This window comes from Prorops nasuta, unplaced genomic scaffold (genome assembly GCF_024137725.1).
Source record: "Prorops nasuta isolate Cenicafe-Biocafe unplaced genomic scaffold, Cenicafe_Pnas_1.2 PNAS00003, whole genome shotgun sequence".
Classification (NCBI taxonomy): domain Eukaryota; kingdom Metazoa; phylum Arthropoda; class Insecta; order Hymenoptera; family Bethylidae; genus Prorops; species Prorops nasuta.
Window position 1 is genome coordinate 6,567,384 of NW_027116800.1, and position 26,410 is coordinate 6,593,793.

Here is a 26,410-nt window from a genome sequence, read left to right on the forward strand (position 1 = left end):
TTCTTAAGTTTTAATACAACATAATAGAATTATTAGAAGTTAACAATTGTAATATTTAACGTTTTAACTTTGCAATAAAATTTTCATTGATATCACATAGTATATTTTGCAAAATTGATTATGAATTCATTTTAAAGCATATGCAAAGTACTGTTAAAAAACGATCTTTTAAATTGATAATTGATTATTGACGTATCAGAGAGATATATACAACATTCAGTTATTATTAATGCTCTTAATATTCTTAACAATTAGTGAATATAATATAAAAACGACCATTAACATTATCGGTGAATCTTCTATAGCAATAAATATAAGTAGAACTTCGTCTGCTTGTAGCAAGTGTAAAAAAAGAGAAAGACGAGTTTTGACGATATAGATTAAAAACATTACTTTTAATAATTTATAGTTATGAATTCTACTGGCGACAATGCTTAAAGATCACAGATCACACCTAGTATAAGGATATTTGATTTTTAATAGGGGAAAAGTATTTTTAAAGGCACATTTATAATAATGACTAAAATAAATTATACAGAGAGTAATGCAATGTTGAATACCTGGTCAAAGAACTTAAATTTTACTTAAATATTCTAAACAAAATGCATGAGACCTCGTCGTTTATTCTGCAGCCAACAATGTTTATAATATTTATAGTAACTTCACAATATTAATAATACAACATCAATTTTTTTGTACAAGATTTAATTCATGAATATCTTTTGTGCTCCATGCATTGCATGGGTTAGATTATTAGATGGGTATAAAGTTGTAATAAATTCATTATATTTAGAATAAATAGTCGGCTATTTTTTGATCTAGCTCTATTTTGATTTGATATATTATAGCAGAGGTGTATTGTAAACTGGAGGTTATTTCTTAAATGGGTAAATTAGATATTGAAGTAAGAAAGGTATATGGTTGTTCTCATTCCAACATAATACGCTCAAGTGTCATTGTAGTAATATAAGGAAACCTAAGTCCACAGGCAGTAAAATCAAGCTCAACTTAGAACAGGACTTGAAAGAAAAATCATTTTCAGCCATAAAAACAGTCAATGTTTGATTTTACATAACAAATTAAAGTGAATTTAATATTTTTGCAAATTATGCCACAATTTGGCTGTTCTTGCTATAGGGACCGTGCACATCAACACAATGACAGTGAGATGAGAATGTGTATTGGTGTATATGCATACTATCAGCGCAAACTATCGGTCAATTTTCGCAGTTTTTGAGTGTAATTTATTTATACGTATATAGTTACACATTGACACTTCTCTATCATTGTGTTGATGTGCACGGTCCCTATAAAGATTTTTATTGCATTTATAGCTATATAGATAAGGGTATTAAAAAGTTTCTGCTAATTCCTGATTCAATTCATTTATCATATTAAACCTTTATATATACTTTCTAACATGCAGCATATATCAATATCATGTGTAAAAATGTAATAATACTTACTCATCATTTAGTTTAAGATCTAGTTTCATAATTTTAAGGTCGTAAGTAATTGTTGTCCAGTTTCCATAATTAATGATTTAACATGATCAGCATGCATTATTTGTGTGCAAACTTCAGTACACTTTTGAAAAACTGCTTTATCCTCTTTTGATAATATACGATGCAAACTTTTTAGAGATAGTGCACGAGGTAAATAAGCTAGTATCTCTATAAGGATAAAAGTATTAGGATTATTTTTCTATGAAATTCATTCAAATTGTATTAAAAGACTTACCTTTCATCATGTGTGTATAAAGACAATGCAATGCTTGTTGAGCATTGGATGTTGAAATTTTGTTTTGTAAAATTTCAATTAAATATTTCCACTCAGAATCTTTGGTATATTTTTCCTAAGAAAAAAAAACACTAATTAATACAACTTTTAATATTTTATAGTATTTCTTTTAATTATTTTATAATAATAAGTTGATTAGCTGAAACAATTGTGTGCCACATTACCTTTGCATATTGCACAACAGCTTGAGGGCTGTTCTCTATAAGAATAGTGGTCACCTCTTCTGTATTTTGGATACATAATGTTTTTAAAGATAAACTGCCATCCACTTCTTGAGTCTCCATAAAGTGTTCGACCTCGTGAAAACATTCAACCGGTAAAAATTCACAAGCTAGAAGGCATTGCAGCTTGAATAACTCTTTTGGAATCAATTTTTTGCATGGAGATTTATTAATATCGGCTAAGTCATTTAGATCATCGGCGCTTAAAATCTTTTGGTAATCGTTTGCATATGGTGGCATTTGATTAAGATAATTCGGTCGATTCTTTGAAAAAATATAACTCTCAAAGATTTCCTCTTCCACACAATTGCTTTTTATAATAGTTTTACAAATTTTACTTTTAGATAATTTACTTAAATATGATCGTACCAACAACTTAAATGCCTCTACCATAGCAGTATCCGAATATATTAGATGTTTATTTAAGCTAGCTGGATCTGTCATCAATCTAATACTGAAATGATTTTGTAAGAATCTCTCTAGAAATATTTGTAGTGTTGAAGCCGCCCTGTGCCCGTCTCTTCCCACACGAGACGGTAAATATTCTAAGAATACTTGTATAACTAAGTGTAGGGATAAGATCCTTTCACCTTCGATTATTTCTATTAGTATGTCTGCAAAAGTCGAGTGTTTATTACACATTAAAATTCCGGCAAAATCCGAAAACGTAGGGATCATCCGACTTTTCTTTCTGACTGCAGTAGAATCAAAAAGCAAGTCCCAATGATTAACAAGAATTGTTCTTATCGATCCTTCAGAAATTTCCTCCATGATTTTTTCGGCTTTCTCCTGTTTTTCAGATTGAATGTATAAAAGAGCGAGAGCCAGCCTAATCTCATCGTCGCATTGTGGGTGCGGTAATAATAATTGTATAAGCTTTTCGGTTGCATACTCTCGCAATATAGCGCTACTGAAGATCAATTGTAGTTGATCTTTTTTCTCCAATCTGCAAATTGTCTTAACAATATTATGACTCTGAAAGAGAGAATCAGTCTCCGGGCCACTTCTCATTGTTAGAAGCATGTCAGCTAAATACGTTATGAGACCAGGTGCATCTTGACTAGATTTTCTCGACAATACTTCCACAGGCTTTAATCCCGACATCTTATAATATGGAACACACAAGTCCCAATCGGATTCGCATTCTGAACGTATATAGTAATCAGCAAGTAGTGCACAGGACTGGTTATAAAGATTTTTCAATCTTGCTTCGTCTTTACTCTTTTCGTCATCGCAGTTGTCTTGATCGATGCTTTGATGAATCATATCTTTTGCCAATCTTATCAATGCATGAGCTTCGCTCAGCAAATGCCTATAAGTATTTGGACTAGTAGACTTGTAAGATTTTGCTGCATTAAGTAAATCATAGTAAAAGTTTTCAAGCTTTGGCAAAGTTAGGGAGTAGAGTGTCCACGAATTCTCTGCTTTTGCCAAAAGAACAATATAATTTCTTGTGTGCAACAATTTCTCTATCCCCAGAAATGGTCGTAGACCTATAAGGCATACCGGCTCAGAAATGCTAGGACACGGCACTTTTAAATGATCGATATCCATCGAAGCAGACTTCGCTATGTGATGTGACAATCGTAATGTATAAGATTCTAAGCCTGCTTCTGTCAAAGCATGAATAGCCGAGTACTCCAATGCTACTTGATGAACGGGTGCGGTAAAAGGATAAGTTGTCAAACAGGTAGTATCTGTACACGAGTTTCCCGCAGAAAAATGATATAAATATCCTTCTTGCATAGTACATATGAAACAGCTTACACCTTGCAAATGATTGTATCTGCTAGATCGTAGAATAGATTTTTTTAAGTAATTATTACATTCTTTTCTCATGTATAAAGGCTTTAAAACCAAAGACGTGAATATTTCTGAATTTCCATCTATCTTTGCATTATTACTGATGGAAGAGATTTTAAGACGCAATAAATACCTGATACTATAGTTTTCTGACCATCCATTATCTGGTGAATTCGTTTTTATGAGTACGGTCAAGTCTGGTGGATTTAAAATGAAAGGACTAAGGGCATGACCTGGCCCAACCCTTTCTAAGCTGATAGATGGCAAATTAATTGTCAATGGCTGTGAATCAGGTAGTATGATTTCTTGATTAATCAGTCTTTTCAATTCTTCCTCTTCATTCCATATTAAATAATCTAAATCTATCATTGACCTATTGTTGCAAACTCTTCTTTTGTTAACTTCTAATCCATCAGTTTTAATCCAAGAGTTGGCTTTTGATGACTTACGTCGTTTTTTGATTTTTATATCTATCAATGAAGCATCATTTGATTGTAAAATTTCATCATCATTCTTTAAATTTGAAGAATTTGTTTGATGTACAGAAATATTATCATGGCTATTGTCAATTAACGATGAATCTGTAGATATGGATGTTTTATCAATAAGAGAAGAATTAGTAGAAGCAATTGAACTAAGCTGATCTATGTCTTCATACATTGTATTTGTTAGTCTAAATACAGAAAGACTAGATGAATCCATAATTGCAATAAAATCTTCAATCATTGCCATGTAAGTTGGAGTAAAGCTAAAGCTTAGAGACCATGGTCTTGCCTCAAAATCAATAAACTTTAGTTTAGATAACTGTTGAGTTTCAATTTTGAATTCGTGTAAAATAGCAGTATTGCCAGTAGCTACTAACAAATTTCCTGTGCACTGGCAGCAAGTAACTAACGTAGGCTGGGTATTTAATGGCAGCTCTATCATCTCTAATCCATTCAAAGGCCTATTTAGACTAGGAGTAACACGACCCGCTATTCTGGCATGCATTGGCTGGTTACTTTCTTTAACCATTGACCAATTTACATAAATCCTTACAAAGTTATGCATTTTGCTTGTACAATTGATAGTAGCTCCATCACGTAGAACTTTTGATTCCAAGGTTACAATGTAATCTCCTTGTACGCAATGCTGCATCTGGCAAATCATATCAACTGAAGGAAAAACATTGTGTAATTGATTGCTACTAGTGGACAATTCCCATACTTCAACACAGTGACTTGGCAGGGCTAAGAGAAACATTTCTTTGTTACTCATAGATACAACACAAGTAGCAGTGGGCTCCTCAATCTGTGCAACATTTTGTCCAAGAAAATTATGTACTGTTATAACACGAACCATATTTCCTAAATTAAAAGATTGTGCTACTAATCATAACTTTCTTATGACTTTATACCTAAAATAAAAACATTCAATGTATATCTTTATGAAATACAATAATTACTTTAATCAATGTAATGAAAGAAAGATTGCATACTTAGCTGTTTATGTAAGCATTAATACTTACTTTTTTAATACTATTAAAATAAAAAAACTTTATACTATGTATAAGCTTATACGTTAAAAATTTTATTAACTATTGACTGCAGTAATTTTGCGCCTTGTTTTATCAACAAAAGCAAAATATTTCACAGTTTTTAAGAGGACCTGATAGTTTATTTTAATTCATTAAAAAATTTGTAAAACATAATATAAACTTAGTTAACTTTTAAACACAGGCTTATTTCGATAATTTGGCCTCTTTTATTTCTTATTTATAGAATTTTTATTTTAACTCGACAAAACTCCTCAATGTTCGAATCTGTTCTGCTGGATTGGTGGTATCATCATAACACACTAATACATAACACGATGTATGTAGGATTGCATAGCATATATAAATATACGTATATTATACATATACGGACTATCATATGGACTCTGCTATATATATGTGTGTGTGTGGGTGTGCATGTATTTATAATGTACTATGGCTCTGTTCGTTTGTATACTGACAGTATTGCACGTATCATTCTTTCTTTGTTTAATACTCAATGATTGATAAAGCAAAATAATACTCAATCAATGGTACGATATTCACAAGTTACAACTTGCTGTCAGTTGTCAGTACACAACGAACGTAGACTATATGTATATAAACTACAAAAGGCAGAACAGCAAAGCTAAGTAAATCTTATAAAAGGAAGTTACATCTACATATAATAATGCCCACATATCACTATTACATTATTTTTGTTACTATTATATACATACAATTGGTTATGTGTATAATATAGCTTGAAAAAGGAAAGAGGGACATGCGTAATTTCACGATAATAAATTGAATTGCTGAAGTGGCAAAGGTTTAAGAAATGAACAAAATCTTGACAATTCATTTCTTTTAAATGAAAAAAAAAAACATAATAGGAAAATATATTTATTTTTGAACTCTTAAATCAATTTGTTCTTCAATTAAAGCATACACAAAAATTTTATACTTAGTGAATAGCACTAAAAATCAGTAAAACATTATAATTATTAATAGGTGGTTTTTATAATATCAAAAATTATCACTACTTTTAATAACATATAATCAATTAAATTAATTTTTTATATTCTTAAAATAATTATGTAGCTTACATTCAGATACAAGATTTCTTAAATACTTGCTGATGTGCACAGATAAAACATCAAACATCAATATATAGAATAGTCCATTTTATTCAGAATAATTTACATATATAAAATATGTTATATCAGCAGTCAATATAAGAGCAATTGTTGCTAACTGCAATTATACAAATTTTCAGTGTGGATTGGAAATGTAATGATATTAAAATTCTGATGTTAATTATTAATATCTTAGTTTATGTGACTTTTTACAGATAAACTTCTTTGATTTTTACTTTTCTTTTGAACTTATTACTTTTTCTATATGACCTTTTAGTGTTTGGAGCTGACGCAATGTTTCATTATCAAAAGTAGGAATATGAGATAAACGAAGACCATCTGTAGGTAGTAAAGATATGACAGCTCCATTGCGCATTGGCACATTAATATTTGCTGTTCTGTCTTGAGTAATTCCTGATACTAATATTGGACTTCCGTGCATACTGACAACCATTTCACCTTGACGTGGACGTCTTAAAATACTCAATGGTGTGTTTGGCTTTACCTTTGGAGTGATTAAACCATAATTTTGTGGCTCCATTTTATTTGAGACTGCAGGTGTTTTAAATGCATCTGGTTGTACATTCAGAGATTGCTTAAAAGTAGGTTTTTTATTTCTACTATTTTTAGAACTGCTGCGTGTCCTTCTTGTAGAAGGTGGTACATTTGATGCATTAGTAGCTCTCGACTTATGCTTAACAGTACTAGATGCGCTCTCTGTCACATATCCATCGTCTGAAGTAGTGGTTATGCGTTTCGTTTTGTTTGTTGCTTTTACATTATTGGTAAACACAGTTGAATCGCTAACGGACGATGTAACTTCATTGTCATTTTCTTTTTCATTTTCTATAGACATTACTTCGTTCAAAGTTAGCTTCCGAATTTGTGATGGAAGTCGTGTTAAAGCTAAGTCGAAACAAGTCTGTAAATTTGTTAATGACATTTTAGAGTCTGCTTCAAAGTTACGATCTCGTAAAACTGATTGTTTTACGAAATCATTTATTATAATCATGTCACTTTCGTTCAAAGACTCTCGTGGTTGTTTCACTGTACGATTTCTTGTTCGTGGCATTTTTATATTTCTATATTTTACACAAAAAATATGAAGATACTAACTTTCTCTTCACTCGTAAAAATAAATTTTAAGTAATAATTTAATGAAGTTAAAGAGCGTTTAACAGTTGTTTTCAAAATTATTGCCACCATAAATAACCGCTGGCGACTTTAAAATTTAGTCATAGATTAAAAAAACTATAGAGTGTTTTATAATAGTGAATTTTTATAACTTCCCATTTGATGCTTTTAGCCTTTTACGCTTCACGTTTCACGTGTCGTGACTCGTGATGATTGGTCTAAATTGCTTAGGGCGTTTTTCAAACAACGAAAGCGCTCGCAATATAATATGTGTCACATGAACTATTTATTAGTGAAAGGGTGCGTTCCGAGTCACGCATATGCGCGCAGTAAGCACTTAAATTCTATATGTATAATAAATGTGACATAAACTATACATTCTATGCGCTTCATGCGTATTTTGGAATGCACCCAAACACGCCCGTGATTTCTTGCTGCCTCACGCCTCAGTCAAATTGGCCGGACGGCGGACACATATTGAATAATGAAAAAAAAACTACAGGAGTTGTTTATTGTTAAGCGTTTGTAGATGTTTGTTATATCAACAAAAGCGTTTGTTAGTTGCTAATTTTTGAGAAAATGCAAAAATAAAAACCAGCGTTAAGTTGGCCGAACATTAATTTACTTTTCTTTAGATAGGGTGTTATATCGATTCAAAATCGTTTGTAGTTTCTACATATAAAAGAAAAAATGTTTGTTAGTTAATGGATTTGAACGAAAATGAAATTAAAAAATTCACAATTTAGTTCGAGAGCAAGTATAGGTTATACATATATATTATTCTATTTTACGATTTTACAACTATATTGATAATAAACGTTTGTTAGGTGTTTGTAGATTCTTGTTACGCCAATAGAAACATTTGTTATGATTGATCATTTTTGCAAAAATGCAGAAAATAAAAATCGCATCAGTGTGAAGTTGACTGGACATTAACTAAATTTTTTCTTAAATAATGTAATCAAATCGATTTAGGATCGTCTGTAGTTTCTAAAAACATAAGTTACGTTTGTTAGATGTTAATTATGAAGAAAAATCAAATTATAAACATTTCCAATTTTGTCCATGTATATGTATGTATGTATACATACTATATTATTATGGACAAAATTGGAAATGATTGTAATTTGATTTTTCTTCATAATTAACATTTAATAAACGTAACTTATGTCTTTAGAAACTACAGACGATCCTATAAAACGATTTGATTACATTATTTAAGGAAAAATTTAGTTAATGTCCAGTCAACTTCATACTGATGCGATTTTTTTTTCTGCATTTTTGCAAAAATTAGCAACTAACAAACGCTTAACAAACAACTCCTGTAGTTTTTTTCCATTATTCAATATACAGGGTGTTTCTCTAAAAGCGGAACATAGGATTATATTATTTAACTATAGCAATGAAACACTTACTAAACATTATTATAATTAATAAAAGCGTAGATAGTTACAACTTAATGGTTATTTTAGTTTAATTGCTTTTATTATTCATTATAAATGTCATTGTACTCAATTAATCTTGGTTACTACGTTTAATATTTAAATTAAATGGAAAACAGTAATTTGACTATAGTAAAATTTACTATAGTCAAATAACACGAAATCTCCTATGCTCCGCTGTTAAAGAAAAACCCTGTATGTCCGGCCAACTTAATGGACACCAACTTATACAATGGACAAAGACAGAAATGCGGAAAGTGTAGAAAGTGTTAAAAGTGTAAGGCCAACAAGAACAGACCTCTTGACAGAGTTGACAGTGGGTGCTGCAAGCGCATAGAATGTACAGTTTATGTCACATTTATTATAGAATTTAAGTGCTTTGGCCGAGTCCTATCAAAGTATAATTATTTAAAGTGGTATATTATCCGTTACGTGAACTATACTACTTTAAGTAGTTACTGGTTGTTAGTTATACAGTTCATGTTACGTGTACTATATTAATTGAATTAATTAAACTTTGGTAGGACTCGGCCTTACTGCGCGCATATACGTGACTCGGAAGTACTCGGAACGCACCCAGTGTTGACACTTGACAGTCTTGACGCTGTACAGACTGTACGGTCTTGACACTCTTGACAGCAGTAGATAAATACATACTGACGGTTGTGACGGCAATGACAGCGTAAGCGGCATAAACCGGTTTGGAACTCTTGGAAGGTGTTGATGTGGGTGTTCATCCGGCCGCCATAATTGAATTAATAAAAAAAAATATACATTAACAATTTTATTTTTATTTATTTATTAAATTATTGAAATGGAGATAATGACTGAACCCACATCAAGCTACCAGCGAAATTTACAAGAGGAAATATTTGCTGGTCCTCCATATGATTTGTCTTTTAAAGGATCCAAAACTATTAATGGTATGTATTTATTTTGTCTACATTATATTTATTAAATAAAAATTAAATTATTTATTTGCCTACCAAAGCATTAGTGAAAAAGAAAGCTGAGTCGATACGTACAGGTAAACTTCCGAAGAGGATGTCAGATGGCCGATTTATAACTAGCAGCCTCTGGCTTAATAACAATCTATTAAATTCAATCTCAGACCTTAAAATTCTGGTGGATAATCTCCTTATGGGGAGCTCGTACCTCCATTGGCTAGAACTTTCATTCAATAAAATTTACGAGATTGAAGATGAAATTTATAATTTTCCAAATCTAAAGATACTTTATTTGCATGGCAACAAAATTACAGATATAAATCAAATAATGAAACTTAGAAAATTACTGCGCTTAAGAATGCTAACATTGCACGGAAATCCAATTGAAAACACTCCCAATTATCGTAGTTTTATTATACATATTCTCCCACAAATAAAAACTTTGGATTTTTCACCAATTCTCTCAGCTGATAGGAAAAAAGTGCTGCCAGCTGGATTTTTTCGAAAGATCGATACAACGTCGTTTGTATAAACTTTTATTATTATTGGTGGTGTATACATTTTTCTTGACAGTATTGATTGTACGATTTTTGTTGCAAGATATTGCATGAAATCTTTAAAAATAAAGAACAATACACTTTTGTATACTATACAAAAAACTTTTTGTGAACGCAAAGAAAGAAAATTAAGAACTATAATCAGTTAATCATGAATATTACAAGAATTACAAAGATTAGTTTTAATCTTTCAAGATTCAGTGTCGCCTATGTTTACTGCGATGTTTGCTCGACTTTTCTAATTCCCTATCTCGCGATCGACTGCGCGACCTGTAACGGCTTCTAGATGATTTATGACTTCCAGATCGCCTACGTTGAGTCTTTTTTGGTTTGCGAGACCTTCCATGGCTATGACTCCTTGATCTGCTTCTACTAGAATGCTTTTTACGTTTGGAATGTTTTGCTGTTTCAACTCGGGTAGGTGACGTACTAGGGGATTTTGAACGCCTAAAGATATAGTATAAAATTAAGTGATGCAAGAGTATTGATAACTAATTATTTAGTTGTGAGTTATGACTTATTGTTGTACCTAGGAGATTTAGCTCTTTCCGGTATCGCATGAGTTCCGCTTCGACTGATAAATCCCCCCCAAGCATTATGATGTTTAGGAAGTGGTGGACTGGGAGTGTGTCCATCAATATCACCACCGCGTGCTTTTGTCCTTGCTTCTTCGTATTGTCGTCGAAGCTCCTCTACTCTTTTCTCCAGCTGCTCTGGCTTTACACGTGGACGAAAATATAAACGTAATATACGTCTGCATACATCCCTAATGGAAGATTCGCTAACTTTAAATAATGAAAACCATGCTGGATTTGTTGGCAAAGGAAGCTGAAGTTGCCTGGCTCCAAGGTACACACAGGCACAAGCTACTGTCTCTGGCTGGTATCTCAAAAAAACGTCTGATCTTAAGGAATCATTCATATAATTCCAGCACTGTTGCATAAGTGCACGATTTCTTTCATATCCCAAAACTTGTAAATACATTACTATAATTTTATGTGGATGTTTGACATGTACACAAAAGCCTAGTTCCTTCAGAACTCTCCTTTCAGATTTGATTACTTGATTTTTAAGAGCTACATAATTTTGATCTAGAATCACTGGTGTTATCGGCCTGAAAAATATAATAAGAAATCATGTAGGAGTTTAGTGAATAATGACTTTAAATAGTTGTGAAACAAGTTCAGGACAAGTACTTACTTTTGACTAGAAACCTGCTTTATATGATTGAAGACATTAATGACATCCCTAATCCTTCTAGGAGCTTCTTCAATTTTACTAGCTAAACAAACACATCCCATCGCAGTAGTTTCCATATTATGACGAACCAATGATTTACTATAATAGAACCGTTGAAATATTACCTGTCCTGTCGCCATTGCAACCTGAAAAATTTTTTATTCAATATATTTAAAATGAAAGTGTTAAAATTGAGAATAAAATGTGATTTTAAGAGGGCAAAAATATATGGAGAAGAGATTATGGAAATAATAAATTAATCTTTAATAAAACGACTTTAAATTTTTAATTTTTGTTTAAGATTAGAAATGACAAACCTGAGGAAGTTTTAATAATATTCCAGCGGTTTGTATAAGCTCGCATCCTAATATCCGCAAATCTGTTTCTGTCTCAGCATCTAAACCATCCGAATGCGATGGGGTTGAATTCAATTTTTCATCAGGTAAGAGACAGTTCTGCAATGTTAAGACTATTTTTCCATAAGGTTTTACGTTATTTACAATAGGGTTCTTGATTGTGACAAGCGTTGTTAAATCCGACATTTTGAACTATAATATCCGAAAACACGGTATGATTACGGGTGCTTACTGCTTATGGCACCCACGCTGACTCAACTGGACCCAACCAATTATCTACATAAGTATGCGCTATACAAAACTTAACCAATTACCAAACTCCTGTAAACTCACACACACGGACCAATCAGGACCAACATTAACCTAAGACTTTTCTCACACGACAGTCGACGACCCACACTACGCCACTACAGCTCTGCTAGACACCACTAGAGTCACTAGACAAGACACTGCTACTACCCTCACCTTCAGATTTCAGACGCCTTCAATTCAGTCCTCCTCACCCCTCAGGCCCCTCACCTAATGACTCCATGAAGCGTGAGGCCTGCGCCTGCGCTAGACAGTAGGGGTGCGTTCCGAGTCACGCATATGCGCGCAGTAAGCACTTAAATTCTATAATAAATGTGACATAAACTGTACATTCTATGCGCTTCATGCGTGATTTGGAATGCACCCTAGGACTACATATGTACTCGCGCTTTCCGTTTCGAGTTACTGAAAAACGCGGTTCATAAATGCATCAAGGGACGCCATATACATTTGCCGGTCATTGAACCAGCACCTAAGTATAATCCGCGCATGATTGGTTGATCAATTAAAATTGAACAATTGGACAATGGTTGCGTTTCTAATCCTAGCGCTAAAAGTAGCGTTTGTGGATCGGTTCCACAAGCCTTGTTTAAACTGGATTAAGTTAATTATGCTATATTCTATGTGACATAAAATATAGCAAAATTAACTTAATCCAGATCAAAAAAGGCTTGTGGAACCGGGCCTGTATCATGATTGATCGATTCAGTCAATTTTATCAATCATGATACGCCCTTGCATAGCGCTACATAAGCGCTAAGGATTAGAAACGTAACTAATCATAAGCATACACTGAAAATAAAAAGTGGTAACTTCTACTCGAGTGTCGAGCAATAAATACTTGATGAGCCTAGTAGAGGCGCTCAAGTTGCTTTTACTTTCAGACTCGAGTTGTTTTTACTATTAGGCTCGAGTGGTATCCAAAATTCTAAGCATTTAATTGGTTTCATTTGATGAGAATGGTATAATCTACTCGAGAGTCGAGACACTTGAGTGTCCGGTAAAGACTACCAAACTCATGAGTAGAAATAACTAATCTTCTAGAAGGTAGATTTAGCTATGAGTGATGCTGTTACTACCACTTTTTATTTTCAGGGTATTTTACTTAGCAGCTGAGACTGTTGAGTGTCGGCTGGATATGTACATACAAAACCCATTGTTTGCATTCAGTAGAGACAACAGTTGCGGAACTGTTGAGTAATTCTTTTTAAACTTCTACTTCTATTGGAAAAAATTAAAGGATCTAAGAGTAATAGCCAATAACATACAACGCTCCCTCAACATTTGTCTCTACTGAATGCAACCATTGATCGCGTTCAATATCCTTAAGGCTTAACGTTAAGATAACGCTATATCATGATTTGTCAGTTGAAACAATTTGACCAGTCATGACACATTTTGCCTAGCGCAGCGCTATCTTTGCTATATTTTATGTCACATAGAATATAGCATAATTAACTTAATCCAGTTAAATAAGGCTTGTGGAACCGGGAACCGGTCCTCTTTTCTGTTCTCTTTCGCTGCATTGCTGCAATGAGTTAAAAGTGATAAATCATACATTTGTCTTATTTGAACTAATTGCACCAGTTCGATAGTGCAGAGAAAAAGAACAAACCCCAAGATTCTTTGCGACTAAGTTCATTTCACACATCCCGGCAAAGTTGTCTGTTGTGCTGTGATTGTCGTAAAAGTTTGGTTATGTTTATGGTTATGCTGCTTTATTAAAAGTAAACACAAGAGTGTAAGTTTAATTATTAATTACTTTATTTAGAGACAATATTCTTGGCCGATATTACTTGACTTTTAAGATTTTCAAAATATAAATGAAAACAATTTCAATTAAATATTTTGAAGAATTTAATTAATATTTATTTGTAAATTTTTTTTCTAAGCAAAACTTTACAAAGCGCGAAATGTTTAGCAGGAAGATTAAGTATATTCTATGAAAAACTAATATTTCAGATAAATATTTAACAAAATGGATGTAGATCTGTATGATGAATTTGGTAATTATATTGGTCCTGATCTGGCTTCGGAAAGTGAAGATGAAAATGAATATGGAGCTGTGGAAGATGATGCGGATAACAGGGATCGTTCAGATGAAGAAATGGAAGAGGATAAAGATGAGTCAAGAGATCATACAGAGCAAGGATCCTCTATGGCTGTAGTATTGCATGAAGATAAAAGATATTATCCTAGTGCGGTAGAAGTTTATGGTCCTGAGGTATGAAGAGTTTATTTCTCTGGTAATATATAATAGTTTGTTAATCTTCAGTCCATTTTACTTGCAAAAGGTCGAAACGTTAGTGCAAGAAGAAGATGCCCAGCCCTTAGATATGCCTTTAATAGCTCCTACCAGAAGGCCAAAGTTTCAAATTAAGCAGCAGCAATTACCAGAAACAACCTATAGTATAGAGTTCTTAGCAGATATGATGGACGCCCCACATTTGATAAGAAATGTTGTGCTGTTAGGACATCTTCATCATGGCAAAACTACTCTAGTTGATTGCTTGGTGCGTCAAACGCACCCATTTATTCATTGTGTGACAGATGAGAAGCCATTGAGGTGTGATATTTGATAAAATTAAGCAGAAAATTAAACTGCCAAATATGGTAATTAAATATTTTTTTTTACCAACATTATACTCAACTTTTTAGGTACACGGATACTTTATTTACGGAGCAGCAACGCGGTGTATCGACAAAGGCAACGCCAGTTACCCTCTTGTTGCAAGACGTTAAATCAAAATCGTATCTTCTTAATATATTTGACACGCCTGGCCATGTGAACTTTTCGGACGAAGCAACAGCAGCAATTCGATTGTCTGATGGTGCTGTTTTAATTGTCGATGCCGCGGAAGGAGTAATGTTGAATACGGAACGTCTATTGAAGCACGCACTCCAAGAAAAATTAGCTTTGACTGTTTGCATCAATAAAATAGATCGTTTGGTATTGGAGCTAAAGTTACCACCATTGGATGCTTATTACAAACTGCGACATATCATCGAAGAGATCAACGGACTTATATCACTATATTCCGATTCAGAGAATCCTGCGTTTGTCTCCCCGGCGATTGGCAATGTTTGTTTTGCCAGCTCGGAATATAACGTCTGCTTTACTTTAAAATCTTTTGCCGCTCTATACGCCAAAAATCATCCGACACTTAACGCCAATGAATTTTCCAAAAGATTGTGGGGTGATGTTTATTTCAATTCGAAAACTCGCAAATTTGCAAAGAAGCCTCCGCATAATACGGCACAAAGAAGTTTCATCGAGTTCATTTTGGAACCGCTCTATAAAATCTTTGCTCAGGTGGTAGGAGACGTGGACACTACCCTGCCCGATGGTAAGTTAATTTCTGACTGTGACCACGGATCATTCCTACTTCATTTTCATAATTTGCATCACTAATAAAATTCTCTTCCCAGTTTTGGACGAGTTGGGCATAAAGCTTACTTCGGAAGAAATGAAGATGAATATAAGGCCATTACTACGTCTTGTCTGCACTCGTTTCTTAGGCGATATGTGTGGATTAGTTGATATGTGTGTGTCACATGTGCCAAGCCCGCAAGCTCATGCACCGGTCAAAGTGCAACACGTCTATACAGGTCCGATGGATACATCGTTAGCTCAAGATATGACCAATTGCGATCCAGACGTTAGTATTCAATTTAAAATATGTACTATTCGTGTGATTGGACACTATAATATCTAAATGTTTTAGGGTCGTTTAATGATACACAGTACGAAAATGTATCCGACAGAAGATTGCACATTATTTGTTGTACTCGGAAGAATAATGTCTGGTACTTTGGAGGCTGGACAAAGAGTTCGAGTATTAGGTGAGGCTTATTCTCGCGCGGATGAGGAAGATTCTCGGGTGCTAACTGTCGGTAGACTATGGATAAGCGAAGCTCGATATTCTATCGAACTGAGCAGAGTACCAGCAGGAAATTGGGTCCTCATCGAAGGCATTGATCGACCTATCGTGAAAACTAGTACGATCACGGATCTCAACAGTTCCGACGATCTCTACATTTTCAGGCCCCTGAAATTCAATACACAAAGTGTTATAAAAATCGCAGTGGAGCCGGTTAATCCCTCCGAATTACCAAAAATGTTGGATGGCTTAAGAAAGGTAAACAAGAGCTATCCTCTTCTGGCAAATAGGGTGGAAGAAAGCGGAGAGCACGTCGTGTTGGGTACAGGAGAGCTATATCTGGATTGCGCGATGCATGATTTGCGAAAAATGTTTTCGGAGATTGATATAAAGGTTGCCGATCCTGTAGTGGCCTTTGCTGAGACCGTGGTTGAAACAAGTTCACTAAAATGTTTCGCGGAAACGCCAAATAAACGCAACAAATTAACCATGATCGCAGAGCCTTTAGAAAGAGGTCTCGCAGAAGATATCGAAGCTGAGCACGTCCGCATCACTTGGAACAAAAAGAGATTGGGTGAATTCTTTCAAACCAAGTACGATTGGGATCTGTTAGCAGCTAGAAGTATATGGGCCTTTGGTCCAGACGCTACTGGTCCAAATATTTTGGTTGACGATACCCTACCTTCGGAAGTGGACAAATCCCTTTTGAATAGTGCCAAGGATTCTATAGTTCAAGGCTTTCAATGGGGAACCCGCGAAGGGCCTTTATGCGAGGAACCTATTAGAAACGTTAAATTCAAGATTTTGGATGCGATTATTGCTCAAGAACCTTTGCATCGTGGAGGTAAAACTAGAGAAACTTGTGGTAAATTCGTGCATGGTGATTAATAAATCTAATGCTGTCTTTTTACCCTTTTACAGGAGGTCAAATTATTCCAACTGCAAGAAGAGTGGCCTATTCCGCGTTTTTAATGGCCACGCCCCGTCTTATGGAACCGTATTTATTCGTAGAAGTTCAGGCTCCCGCTGATTGCGTTTCAGCTGTTTATACAGTCCTGGCAAAACGACGGGGACACGTGACTCAAGACGCACCAGTTCCCGGTAGTCCACTCTACACCATCAAAGCTTTCATTCCCGCTATAGATAGTTTCGGCTTTGAGACCGATTTACGAACGCATACCCAAGGTCAGGCATTCTGCTTGTCGGTCTTCCACCATTGGCAAATCGTTCCTGGCGATCCTCTTGATAAGAGTATCACAATCAGACCGTTGGAGCCACAGCCAGCCACCCACCTTGCAAGAGAATTCATGCTGAAGACAAGAAGACGCAAAGGTCTCTCCGAGGATGTCTCGATCAACAAATTCTTCGACGATCCTATGTTGCTCGAACTTGCGCGACAGGATGGTCAATTCAATTATCCGCTTTAATATAATCTATATAGTACCTGTATAAATTATCAAATTATTCTCCCCTTTCTTTTATATAAATAAAACTTAATTTTAATCAATAAACGCACGCTCTTTTCAATTTCTCTCCAAATTGCTATGTAGCGGAGATACCGCTTCTCGTACTGGACACGCCCACATTTTCCTAACCTTTCCCACTCTCTTAAAAAAAACATCTTTATCAGTTATATGCATATTTCTATGACGCATTTGTATCTGAATATTAATGCTATTATATTAAACATAAATGTAGGCTATAAATTCCCGGACAAATATGAAATGATAATATATTGGAGCAAAAGAAGCGAACTCGGATGCGATGCGCAAGTTGGAGGGGCGTGGCTCAAATAGTAGCTGCGTAGTAGCAGGAGGTAAAGTTAAACTTATTGGATTCCGCCCGCCATTTTGTTGCAGTCTACCACGCCTCCTGCGCAAGTCCAAGCCCCCTTAGGCACCGCCTAATTTAGTCGTTACTAACAACAATACGCGTAAATATAAGTTTAACAATGATTTTCACTGCTACTCGCTTCTATTTATTATAATCCACTTTACTCTTTTGCATAAATTACATAGGCGATGGACAGTTTATAGAATTAATCGAATATTCGCAATAATATAGACGGTTCCATCGAAACGAATTCATGCTTTTCATCCTTAGTGATACATAATTTTGAATAGAATTTTGTGTAAAACTGCATATAAAACTTAGAAATAGCGGAAGAAACTGAAACTTTGCAATATTTGCAGAGGTGTGATCATGGTAAAAAACAGCAGAAAGTTTATGTGATTAGTTATTTGTATCGAATTGAATGGATTGTAGAAGACAGATTCAAAGAACTTTCGTGAAGAGAGTGTAAATGTTTTGAATTTAGATGATGGTTAAGATATTTTGAAATCGTTGGAATTCGTGTCGGGCTTCGTAAATATTCGTAAAGGGTCGTATAAGATCGGTGTAACGAGGCGGGGCTTAGGCGGGGTCGATAAGATAGTAAAGTATTACAGCAGCGTAGTGTTTTCCTTTTGTACGTTTTTTCTCATCGCACCCGCCGTTGTTAGCGTCTCTAATCGGGCAGGAGGAAAACACACAAAATTTTTATTCTTCCTCTCCAACCTCCCACCTATTTACTTTACTACCAGCAGCAAGTGAATTAAATTAATTCACCAGCGATAAAATGAAGCCTGATCCAATTACGCAGATAGCGTATAGCTCGCTACGAAAATAGATTCAACCACGTAAGAAAGTTATTTATATTCGATTCATACAAGATCAGTTGGTCAGTCAGACGGCATGGCATGGCTTTACGGCATGACGATCACAGCTGACGATCGAACCTGATCTATGGGAACTGGATGACGATGGATGATGAATTTTACATTTGACTCTTTCTGAAAGAAATGAAAAGGAGGATGGGCGGGGTTGGGATTCGAAAGGAGCGTGCGTACGCGTAAAAATAAGTTAAATGTATCACTCATCGTCAGTACGGATGGATTTACGTGATTTGCGAATAAAGCAAAAGTGTCGCGGTAGCGAGGTTAGGAGAGGGAGGATGGACACGTTCGGGAGTAGAGGGGAGGGTGTATGGTTGGGAGGGGGAGAGGAGGGGGAAATTGCGCAAAGCCGCGAGATACGTATGCGCGCGCGCCCGCGCATTCACGGGTTTGCAGGGACACACCGGTCGATCGACGGCCGTGATCAGCGACGAACGCGACGACCGATGAAGACGGGGAGTCGTTCAACTGAAACGTCGTCCACGTCGTTTCTCGACGTGCTGTTGCCGCTGCCAGAAACAGGTTCGTTGCGGGTTTACGCGAAACACCAGAGAAATAGCAGAAGAAGCGTTTAAAGTGTTCGAGGGATGAGAAAGGGAGGATAGGGCTGGGGCTTTGGGGTGGGTATGCCGGGTAGGGGATAGGGAGCTTTCCTACATTGATATTGGTGTAGGTGTACGTGAGTGCGTGCGTGCTTGCGTGTGTAAGTGTTTGGACAGTGGGAAGGGGACGAGGATAGGACGAGGACAGGGATAGGCTAGCGCGCTCGTGACAGCAGAAGCGGTGCGCGGAGCACAAGTGCGATGTTGCCACTTTTCTCCCGTGGAACGCCAACATTACCGTATTCCCAGCGTTGCCATTAGAAAAACATGGCAACCTCGACAAACCTTGCCTGCCGCCCGCCGTCGTCTCGTTGCCACGTCCGCTCTCTCTCCTCGCTCGCTCTATCTTTCTCTCTCCCTCTCAAATACACACTGCTTACCTATACGTTCCTCCACTCTAATACTACCACTACCATCACGAAGCTGTTGCTCTTTCTCCTGCTCTGCCTTCTCTCCAACTTCCATTTACTCTCTACACAATCTTCGGTAAGCGCCTTGCCTTGGTTTGCTTCGCTTCTCTCACCTTTCTCTCTCTCTCTCTCTCTCTCTCTCTCTTATTCCACTGCGCCATTTCTTCAATTACGCTGTGTAAAAAATATATATTCAATATTATGTTAAAAGTTTAGCCTCGTTTTATTATTCTTGACTCGAATGTAAACTGTTTATTGACTTTAATCGGTGTACCGTTGATTCCATTCACCGGTGCAATCGTTGAAAATATACAGTGAGATGTTAGAATAGTGGGAGATAGAGAGAGAGAGAGAGAGAGAGAGAGAGGCAGGAGAGATTGTTGAAAAGAACTATGTTGACGTAGGAGCTGAATGCTCATGCGCGATTCCTAACTCCTACCAACCTGCTGCCGCGTCCAAGCGTGGAAAAAACTTTCTGCTCTCGTGCACTCGTCGCGTCACGTCGCGTCACACACTGCCATTCTCCGCTCTCAATCACAACAATGCAAAAAAAATCTGGCTGAAGAATTCCACGCGACAAACGCGGAGAGTGGTTTTCGTTACGCCAAGAAACAATTAAACGGGCGATTCGTCGAAGCAAATCAACAATGTCGCACGTGCTTTTCGGAGAAGACCAACCGATACGAGAGCGGATCTTCGAGGAATTCAGTGTTTTGGTTTTTGTTGTTGTTGTTATGCGTTTCGCGAAATCAAAAATAACTGGCACACGCTTGTAGTGGACATAGAGAGAGGTGTGAATTAAAAAACAGTGTAGGCGGGGTTTTTAACCGAAGGGACGACGAGAATAGGAAGAGATACGGTATACCCTTTAAGGGATAGACCTTAAAGCTCCAACGTGCCTAGGATAAATGATTGCTGATTGGCAAAAAAAAAGAGGGAGAAGCAGTTGTAAGGGTATTTGTGCCCGATACCTAATATCTTAAGTAATTTTTTTCGGATGGAGTGGGGGGTCACGCCACGTAATCCTGAGACTCTGGAGTCTCACTGTGTATACGTGCACGGCTAGGGCAGTAATGTTTCCGCCGCGACATGAGACGTTGCACTCAAACTATTCGCTTTGGTTGCTTTGATAACGGTAAAGACTCGATATTCTAGCGTGACGCTGAGAAAGCCAAAACATGAGAACCGTATGATTTTTCTTTTTTATTCCAAAGAGAAGATGTTTATTGTTTGTTTGTTGGTTTTTTTTGCAGACGAAAGGAGACGAGGCCGGAAGATGGATCCACCGGAGAAAGAGAAGCCCCTGGTGAGAGATTTGAACGAACATATCGTCTGTCCGTTGTGCAGGGGTTACCTGATAGATGCAACGACCCTTGGAGAATGTTTACATTCCTGTTAGTATATCGCTAATAATCACTCGTGGCGAGCGTGTAGAGTAGATCTTACAAGATGAAGGGAGTAAGGGAAAGAAAACCGTTTAGTTTGCAGAGGCTGCATAGCGAGACGACTGAGCAGTGGTGGCCGATCTTGCCCGGTCTGCAACGTAGCGATGTCATCGGCGCTGTTGCTACCGGATCTCAAGCTCCAACGGCTGGTTTACCTTGTGGTGCCGGGTCTCTATCGCTCGGAGCTTGAAAAACGACGCCATTTCCGCTCTGTCAATCCTCAATGCGCCCCACTCTCGACGCCCTTCGGTGCCCTTGACTTGACCCTCGACGATTTCGTCAGTCTAAGTCTCCGCGAACTCACGGATATCGATCCTGATAACCGGAAGCATAAGGACAAGGAGGAGGGCCACGTCGTGGGACCGGTATGTGCTCGTGTTCGGCAGCAATGCACCAGCAGGCTGGAACAGAGGCTGCGACACCTGACGAATCATGAAGAGAAGCAGTTCTCTTCTCCAACTGCTACCAGGTATCTCAAGTGTCCTGCTGGAGTCACTGTTCGACACCTCGTGCGGCTACTGATGCTGAAGAGAGGCTGGGAGGAAGCTAATTCTACCATCAGTATGGTCTATAAGATCGAAATGATGTGCGAGGACCAAAGTATAACTCGCCATAGTCGTAACAACAGCAATAGTGGAAGAAGTATGCTTCCCCTTGATCCATCTTGGACATTACTCGATCTGGCGTGTATCTTCGGTTGGAAAAGGGTAACTTACCTGTGAATTTGTCTCGATTGGTCAACATTTTTTCTCTTATCGTCATCTCTTTAATTTTGCAGGAAGCACCGATGAGGCTGTTTTATCGTGTTTTGCGGAACGCAGAAGCAGAGTTCAACGCGCAGTTGAGTTCTTTGGAGAACGGTGCTAATCCCGATGGTATGGAGAACATTCAGCGGCCACCGACACCACCCCCGAGTCCAAAATCCACCCAAGAGCAAATTGAAGAGGAGGAAAGGGAAGAAGTGGTGGGAGCTGATCAACAGCAGCAACAGCAGCAGCAAAAGGATATGGGATTCCAGGCAGAGGAAGTAGAGGAGGAAATGGAGGAGGCTGAATTGGAGCCGGATGGAACGTTAGAGGGACCTCTGAACAAGTGTTTCAAGAAATTGGAGGAGAATGCATTGGAAACGTCATCGAAGATTCTGAAGGAAGAATCAGCTAGAGACACGAAAGAACTGGATGGTTCTCGCGGACTGGAGAGCTACGCGAAGCGTGACAAGGAAACGAAGAACAAAAAGCCTCGCTGCGAAGTGACCCCCGTAATGAGAGCACCGGACAGAAGATCCGGTGGTCTGATTCAGGGTTGCAGTAGTAATCACTCGACGGATAGCGCCAGGAGCAAAGAGCTGGGTAGACTGGAGCATCGGAAAAGAAGAAAACGACGAAATAAACGAGTCATAGCCGAAATCACTACGACACCTAGGGAAGATTTGCTGAAGTTGAAGTTGAGGTTGACTCCTTGCCCGCCGAGAATCACGTCTACTTCGGCGACCGGTCAGGGTAAGGAGAAGCTGTTGCAGATGAGAGCGGTCCGTCGGGAAAAAATGAAGGGAACCAGCGGTGCTGCCTCTGATAGTAATCAGCAACAACCTCAGCAGCAACATCAGCAAAGGGTGGTTCTCCTCGAGGCTGAGAACAAAAGCAGCATAGAACCACCGGCCATTGTTGAGCCCGAGGAGACCATAGAGGACATCATCGATGCCATTCCCGATGAGGTTGTCAGGATAGCTCAGAACATTGGCTCTCAAAGCGAGGAAACTAATAAAGCTAGGCTCAAGATGAAAGTGAAGGTTAAGGGATGTGAGGAGAAGAAAACGATTAAGGCCGATGAAAATAGGAAGGATGAGATACCAAAACTGGTGAAGGTAACGACGATCGTGCAAGGGAATGAAAAGGAATCTGGCGAAATGGAGCGAAACGGACCGAAGAAGGACGAGGAGATCCTAAGACGTTTGGGTTTGGTAGCCATCAACGAGGCAAAGGAATCTATGCGAGACAAGTCAAAGCAGCGTTCACGGGACAATTCAGAAAGGACCGGAAGTCTTGATCAGGCCAAATTGGAGAAGCAACTGCGGGAGAGCAAGGCCAATCGAGTAAGAAGTTTGCTGGCAGAGAAACAGATGCGGGACGCGTTGAAGAGCATTATGTCGAAGAAGAAAGAAGAGACGACGAATAGCGGGAATCCCATGGAAGGTCAAGCTAGTGTAACGCAGAGTCAGAAGAAAAAGGGACCACCGCCTTTGGCACCTCTTCACGCAGTTAAGCAATCTTCAAATTTCACCACTGGTATCAACGCCCAATTGGTCATCGACAGGAATAACGCGAGCAAGTACGAGAAACCATTGGATCTGAGTAGCGCCGCTGCTACTAGCGTTGTTCCAGCTGAAAACGCGTTGGATCTTTCCGCGAGTCTCTCGGTAACAACCACTACCGCAGCCTCCCTGTCCTCTTCACCCTCCTCCTTCTCATCGTCCTCTTCCTCTTCCTCTTCATGTTCTCCACCTTCGTCGTTCTCTTCCGGCCCTGGTTCCTCGTTGATTTGCGGGCGTTCTTCAGCGAGGCCAATGATAACCGCCACGAGTTTTCTGCATCAGCGAAAACCGAAGGACTCGCTGGAGAACAGGAGGGGTCAGGACTCGAACCTGAGAACCCTGTCGGATGCTGCCGTATCTCTTTTGAGCGATTGCATCGGCAGCGAGGGGAGGAAGGCAGCGCCGATCGATCCGTTGGTAATTGGCGCGGCGAGCATCGGTGTGAGCAAGGTCGCCCTGCGCATTCCCCAGCCACATCAGAGGATCACCGGCTTCGGCATGAAGATCAAACCGAATCTCGGCGTCAGGCACATACCGAATCCCCAGGCGGTCGTCGCTTCGCAATACAGGAATCAGAGGGCCACTTATTTCACCGCCCTCTCCCAGCAACCTCCGTAATTCCGCTTCCTCCTTCTCTTTCACGTTTTCTTCCATTTCCTCTTCCTCTTAACCGTCTCTTATCCTCACATTTTAATCCTTTTTATATTAAACCAGAAAAGAAAATGCTGTGATTTTCCATCAACCTTTTATATATTTACTCGAATACCTTCGTTTCTATTTTATTTATATTCGAATGTTCTCTTGAATGGTTCATTCTAGTGCAATATATAATATGTATAAATAAAAAATGGATGAAGCTGAAATCGCATCCAGCAACGGATCACATTCGAGGTTACTCGTAGGCTGTAGAATTTACAGTGTAGTTATCATATTGCGTATACAATACTATCCACTATACACATGGATAAAAAGATAAGTATTTTACACTCTAATAATGGGTGTGGGATGTAGTGTTTTTGTAGGATATTAATAGGCGAGAAAACTAAAAGAAAAACAGAGAGTTTTGTGTGAGGAATTGTAATCACTTGACTCTCATGCTTCTTATTAATTAATAGTTTTCCTTTGAATGAAACGTAAAACATTACGTCTTAGATAGTGATGCCAAAGAACTAAGGAAACACGTGTGCAATGTACTAGTGCAATTAATTAATTATAATTTGTGCTCGTTTGAGAGAAGAATATAGTTAATTCCAATAGTTTTCTTTTATTTTCTATAGATGAAAGAGAGAGAAAGAGAAAGAGAAGAGTCTTTTCCTTACATATACTATTTTCTATACGTATGTAATGTATATGTATATCAAAACGCGGAAATCGTGCTTGTCAATTTAATTGTCTTTTAACAAAGACACCACTTTTTAACATTGCAGTATTAAAAATATTAATACGACGAAGGAACAACAGAAATTTTTACAGGTCCTGAATAAAACGACTGAAACTTTATTGGAAGATTAATTACAATTTATGCTTTTATCGTTCTATCACTCGTAAGGAGATAAAATTAAAAAAATTACGACTGGAAGAGCTGACGTTAAAAGTTGCTCGTACTACTTAAAACAAATAAACTGTCTGTCTATAAACTATTATCTAAGAAAAGCATTTATATCAAAATTGACTGTTTGTTAATCCAATAAAGTTAAATTTATATATTATATACTGAGAAAGGCGCGGAGGCAAGAGTTTGAAGCACGGCTTGAAAACTGTTTTCATCAAATGAAAATAACATTCAAGGTTTGATAATTGCGGTGCTTTTTTTATAAACGTATGTCGAATGATAAAAAAAGATGAATTAATTCGTTCTCTCCTAAATTTTCTACATACGCATCTATGAAGCGAAGTGCATGTAGTTATAAAAGTGGCGATTGTTGATTATTGATCTTGCGGAAGAAGCAATTTAGACCGAGTATCTGCGTCGGGATTGATAGGTAGGAAGTTGCTTAATATTTATCGTCGATGGATCGTCGATCGATTTTTCAGTCAGTTTCTCAACGGCGCATTGCAAGTCGATAAGAAAATTATAGACATAAGCATAAATTGTCATAAGATTAAAGCTATTGGTGGGTAAGGTGTCTAAACACACACACATACATTTTAGTGTTACAAGACCAATTTTTAAAAGACATAATTTCTACCATAAGAAATAACAAAATCTTTCATAGACTTAACAATATTTGTAATGTGCAATTTGTTAGATTTGTCGATTATTTCAATTGGATTGAATTGATATTGAATAAACTCATACTAAAAATGCAATCTCATTTGATTTTCCTCGCATCACTTATATAGGTATAGTTTTAAATCACAGAAGAGATATAACACGAAAAGTAAATACGGTTATTATCACGTGCGGTTTGCCGGTTTGACGGTCGACTGACCGACCACTCGTGCAAGTCTACGCTTGTCCTTACCTATCTATGCGTGCCGTGAGAAAAATTCGAAGCATGTAATTGCGTTTAAGACTATTCAAGTGTAGATTCATTACAGAGGTAAAATAATTTAGCGGTAAATTAAAATTATATACACGTGCTTTTTA

At 37.4% G+C, this 26,410-nt stretch overlaps 6 protein-coding genes across 10 annotated transcripts; 3 read left to right on the plus strand and 3 right to left on the minus strand.

Moving 5' to 3' along the window:
- Window positions 1-8: 8 nt before the first annotated feature.
- On the minus strand, window positions 9-6,320 carry LOC136785870 (BLOC-2 complex member HPS3). 2 transcript variants are annotated; one of them, XM_066747194.1, is made up of 5 exons: window positions 5,332-6,320; window positions 1,965-5,220; window positions 1,741-1,855; window positions 1,467-1,673; window positions 9-1,019 (listed from the first exon to the last, which is right to left on the minus strand). In XM_066747194.1, the coding sequence occupies exons 2-4, from the start codon at window positions 5,163-5,165 to the stop codon at window positions 1,492-1,494; spliced, it is 3,498 nt and encodes a 1,165-aa protein (XP_066603291.1). In that variant the 5' UTR covers window positions 5,166-5,220; window positions 5,332-6,320; the 3' UTR covers window positions 9-1,019; window positions 1,467-1,491. The 2 variants fall into 2 exon arrangements, with proteins under 2 accessions (XP_066603291.1, XP_066603290.1); XM_066747193.1 differs by having other exon boundaries at window positions 9-1,673.
- Window positions 6,321-6,445: 125 nt separating this feature from the next.
- LOC136785759 (borealin-like) lies at window positions 6,446-7,561 on the minus strand. The gene has a single exon (XM_066747010.1). The coding sequence runs from the start codon at window positions 7,543-7,545 to the stop codon at window positions 6,706-6,708; it is 840 nt and encodes a 279-aa protein (XP_066603107.1). The 5' UTR covers window positions 7,546-7,561; the 3' UTR covers window positions 6,446-6,705.
- A 2,147-nt stretch (window positions 7,562-9,708) lies between these two features.
- On the plus strand, window positions 9,709-10,542 carry LOC136785833 (leucine-rich repeat-containing protein 51-like). Its single transcript, XM_066747128.1, has 2 exons — window positions 9,709-9,972; window positions 10,041-10,542. The coding sequence occupies exons 1-2, from the start codon at window positions 9,864-9,866 to the stop codon at window positions 10,526-10,528; spliced, it is 597 nt and encodes a 198-aa protein (XP_066603225.1). The 5' UTR covers window positions 9,709-9,863; the 3' UTR covers window positions 10,529-10,542.
- LOC136785832 (cyclin-L1) lies at window positions 10,517-12,566 on the minus strand. Its single transcript, XM_066747127.1, has 4 exons — window positions 12,110-12,566; window positions 11,754-11,938; window positions 11,083-11,667; window positions 10,517-11,000 (listed from the first exon to the last, which is right to left on the minus strand). The coding sequence occupies exons 1-4, from the start codon at window positions 12,332-12,334 to the stop codon at window positions 10,751-10,753; spliced, it is 1,245 nt and encodes a 414-aa protein (XP_066603224.1). The 5' UTR covers window positions 12,335-12,566; the 3' UTR covers window positions 10,517-10,750.
- Window positions 12,567-13,952: 1,386 nt separating this feature from the next.
- Window positions 13,953-17,840, plus strand: LOC136785548 (116 kDa U5 small nuclear ribonucleoprotein component). The gene is made up of 7 exons (XM_066746626.1): window positions 13,953-14,198; window positions 14,420-14,681; window positions 14,752-15,023; window positions 15,116-15,804; window positions 15,887-16,116; window positions 16,183-17,182; window positions 17,260-17,840. Exons 2-7 carry the CDS (start codon window positions 14,436-14,438, stop codon window positions 17,763-17,765), a joined length of 2,943 nt encoding a protein of 980 aa, XP_066602723.1. The 5' UTR covers window positions 13,953-14,198; window positions 14,420-14,435; the 3' UTR covers window positions 17,766-17,840.
- Window positions 17,841-19,449: 1,609 nt separating this feature from the next.
- LOC136785831 (polycomb group protein Psc-like) lies at window positions 19,450-26,124 on the plus strand. Of its 4 annotated transcripts, none has more exons than XM_066747122.1 (4): window positions 19,450-19,574; window positions 21,318-21,458; window positions 21,546-22,216; window positions 22,288-26,124. In XM_066747122.1, exons 1-4 carry the CDS (start codon window positions 19,499-19,501, stop codon window positions 24,436-24,438), a joined length of 3,039 nt encoding a protein of 1,012 aa, XP_066603219.1. In that variant the 5' UTR covers window positions 19,450-19,498; the 3' UTR covers window positions 24,439-26,124. The 4 variants fall into 4 exon arrangements, with proteins under 4 accessions (XP_066603219.1, XP_066603221.1, XP_066603220.1 ...); XM_066747124.1 differs by lacking the exon at window positions 19,450-19,574 and adding an exon at window positions 20,014-20,140; XM_066747123.1 differs by lacking the exon at window positions 19,450-19,574 and adding an exon at window positions 20,450-21,199.
- Window positions 26,125-26,410: the final 286 nt, after the last annotated feature.

Bases quoted from the DNA above. Each gene is read 5' to 3' on its own strand.
- LOC136785832 (XM_066747127.1), bottom strand. From the start codon at position 12,334: ATGTCGGATTTAACAACGCTTGTCACAATCAAGAACCCTATTGTAAAT. The intron at 11,939-12,109 runs GTTTGTCATTTC...AAAATTTTTCAG, and splicing joins TATTATTAAAACTTCCTCAG to GTTGCAATGGCGACAGGACA. The intron at 11,668-11,753 runs GTAAGTACTTGT...TATATTTTTCAG, and splicing joins AAGCAGGTTTCTAGTCAAAA to GCCGATAACACCAGTGATTC.
- LOC136785870 (XM_066747194.1), bottom strand. From the start codon at position 5,165: ATGGTTCGTGTTATAACAGTACATAATTTTCTTGGACAAAATGTTGCA. The intron at 1,856-1,964 runs GTAATGTGGCAC...TTTTTTTCTTAG, and splicing joins CTGTTGTGCAATATGCAAAG to GAAAAATATACCAAAGATTC. The intron at 1,674-1,740 runs GTAAGTCTTTTA...TTATCCTTATAG, and splicing joins TTATACACACATGATGAAAG to AGATACTAGCTTATTTACCT.
- LOC136785833 (XM_066747128.1), top strand. From the start codon at position 9,864: ATGGAGATAATGACTGAACCCACATCAAGCTACCAGCGAAATTTACAA. The intron at 9,973-10,040 runs GTATGTATTTAT...TGCCTACCAAAG, and splicing joins AGGATCCAAAACTATTAATG to CATTAGTGAAAAAGAAAGCT.
- LOC136785831 (XM_066747122.1), top strand. From the start codon at position 19,499: ATGAAGACGGGGAGTCGTTCAACTGAAACGTCGTCCACGTCGTTTCTC. The intron at 19,575-21,317 runs GTTCGTTGCGGG...TTTTTTTTGCAG, and splicing joins GTTGCCGCTGCCAGAAACAG to ACGAAAGGAGACGAGGCCGG. The intron at 22,217-22,287 runs GTAACTTACCTG...TTAATTTTGCAG, and splicing joins GTATCTTCGGTTGGAAAAGG to GAAGCACCGATGAGGCTGTT.
- LOC136785548 (XM_066746626.1), top strand. From the start codon at position 14,436: ATGGATGTAGATCTGTATGATGAATTTGGTAATTATATTGGTCCTGAT. The intron at 15,805-15,886 runs GTAAGTTAATTT...TTCTCTTCCCAG, and splicing joins GGACACTACCCTGCCCGATG to TTTTGGACGAGTTGGGCATA. The intron at 16,117-16,182 runs GTTAGTATTCAA...TAAATGTTTTAG, and splicing joins TGACCAATTGCGATCCAGAC to GGTCGTTTAATGATACACAG.
- LOC136785759 (XM_066747010.1), bottom strand. From the start codon at position 7,545: ATGCCACGAACAAGAAATCGTACAGTGAAACAACCACGAGAGTCTTTG.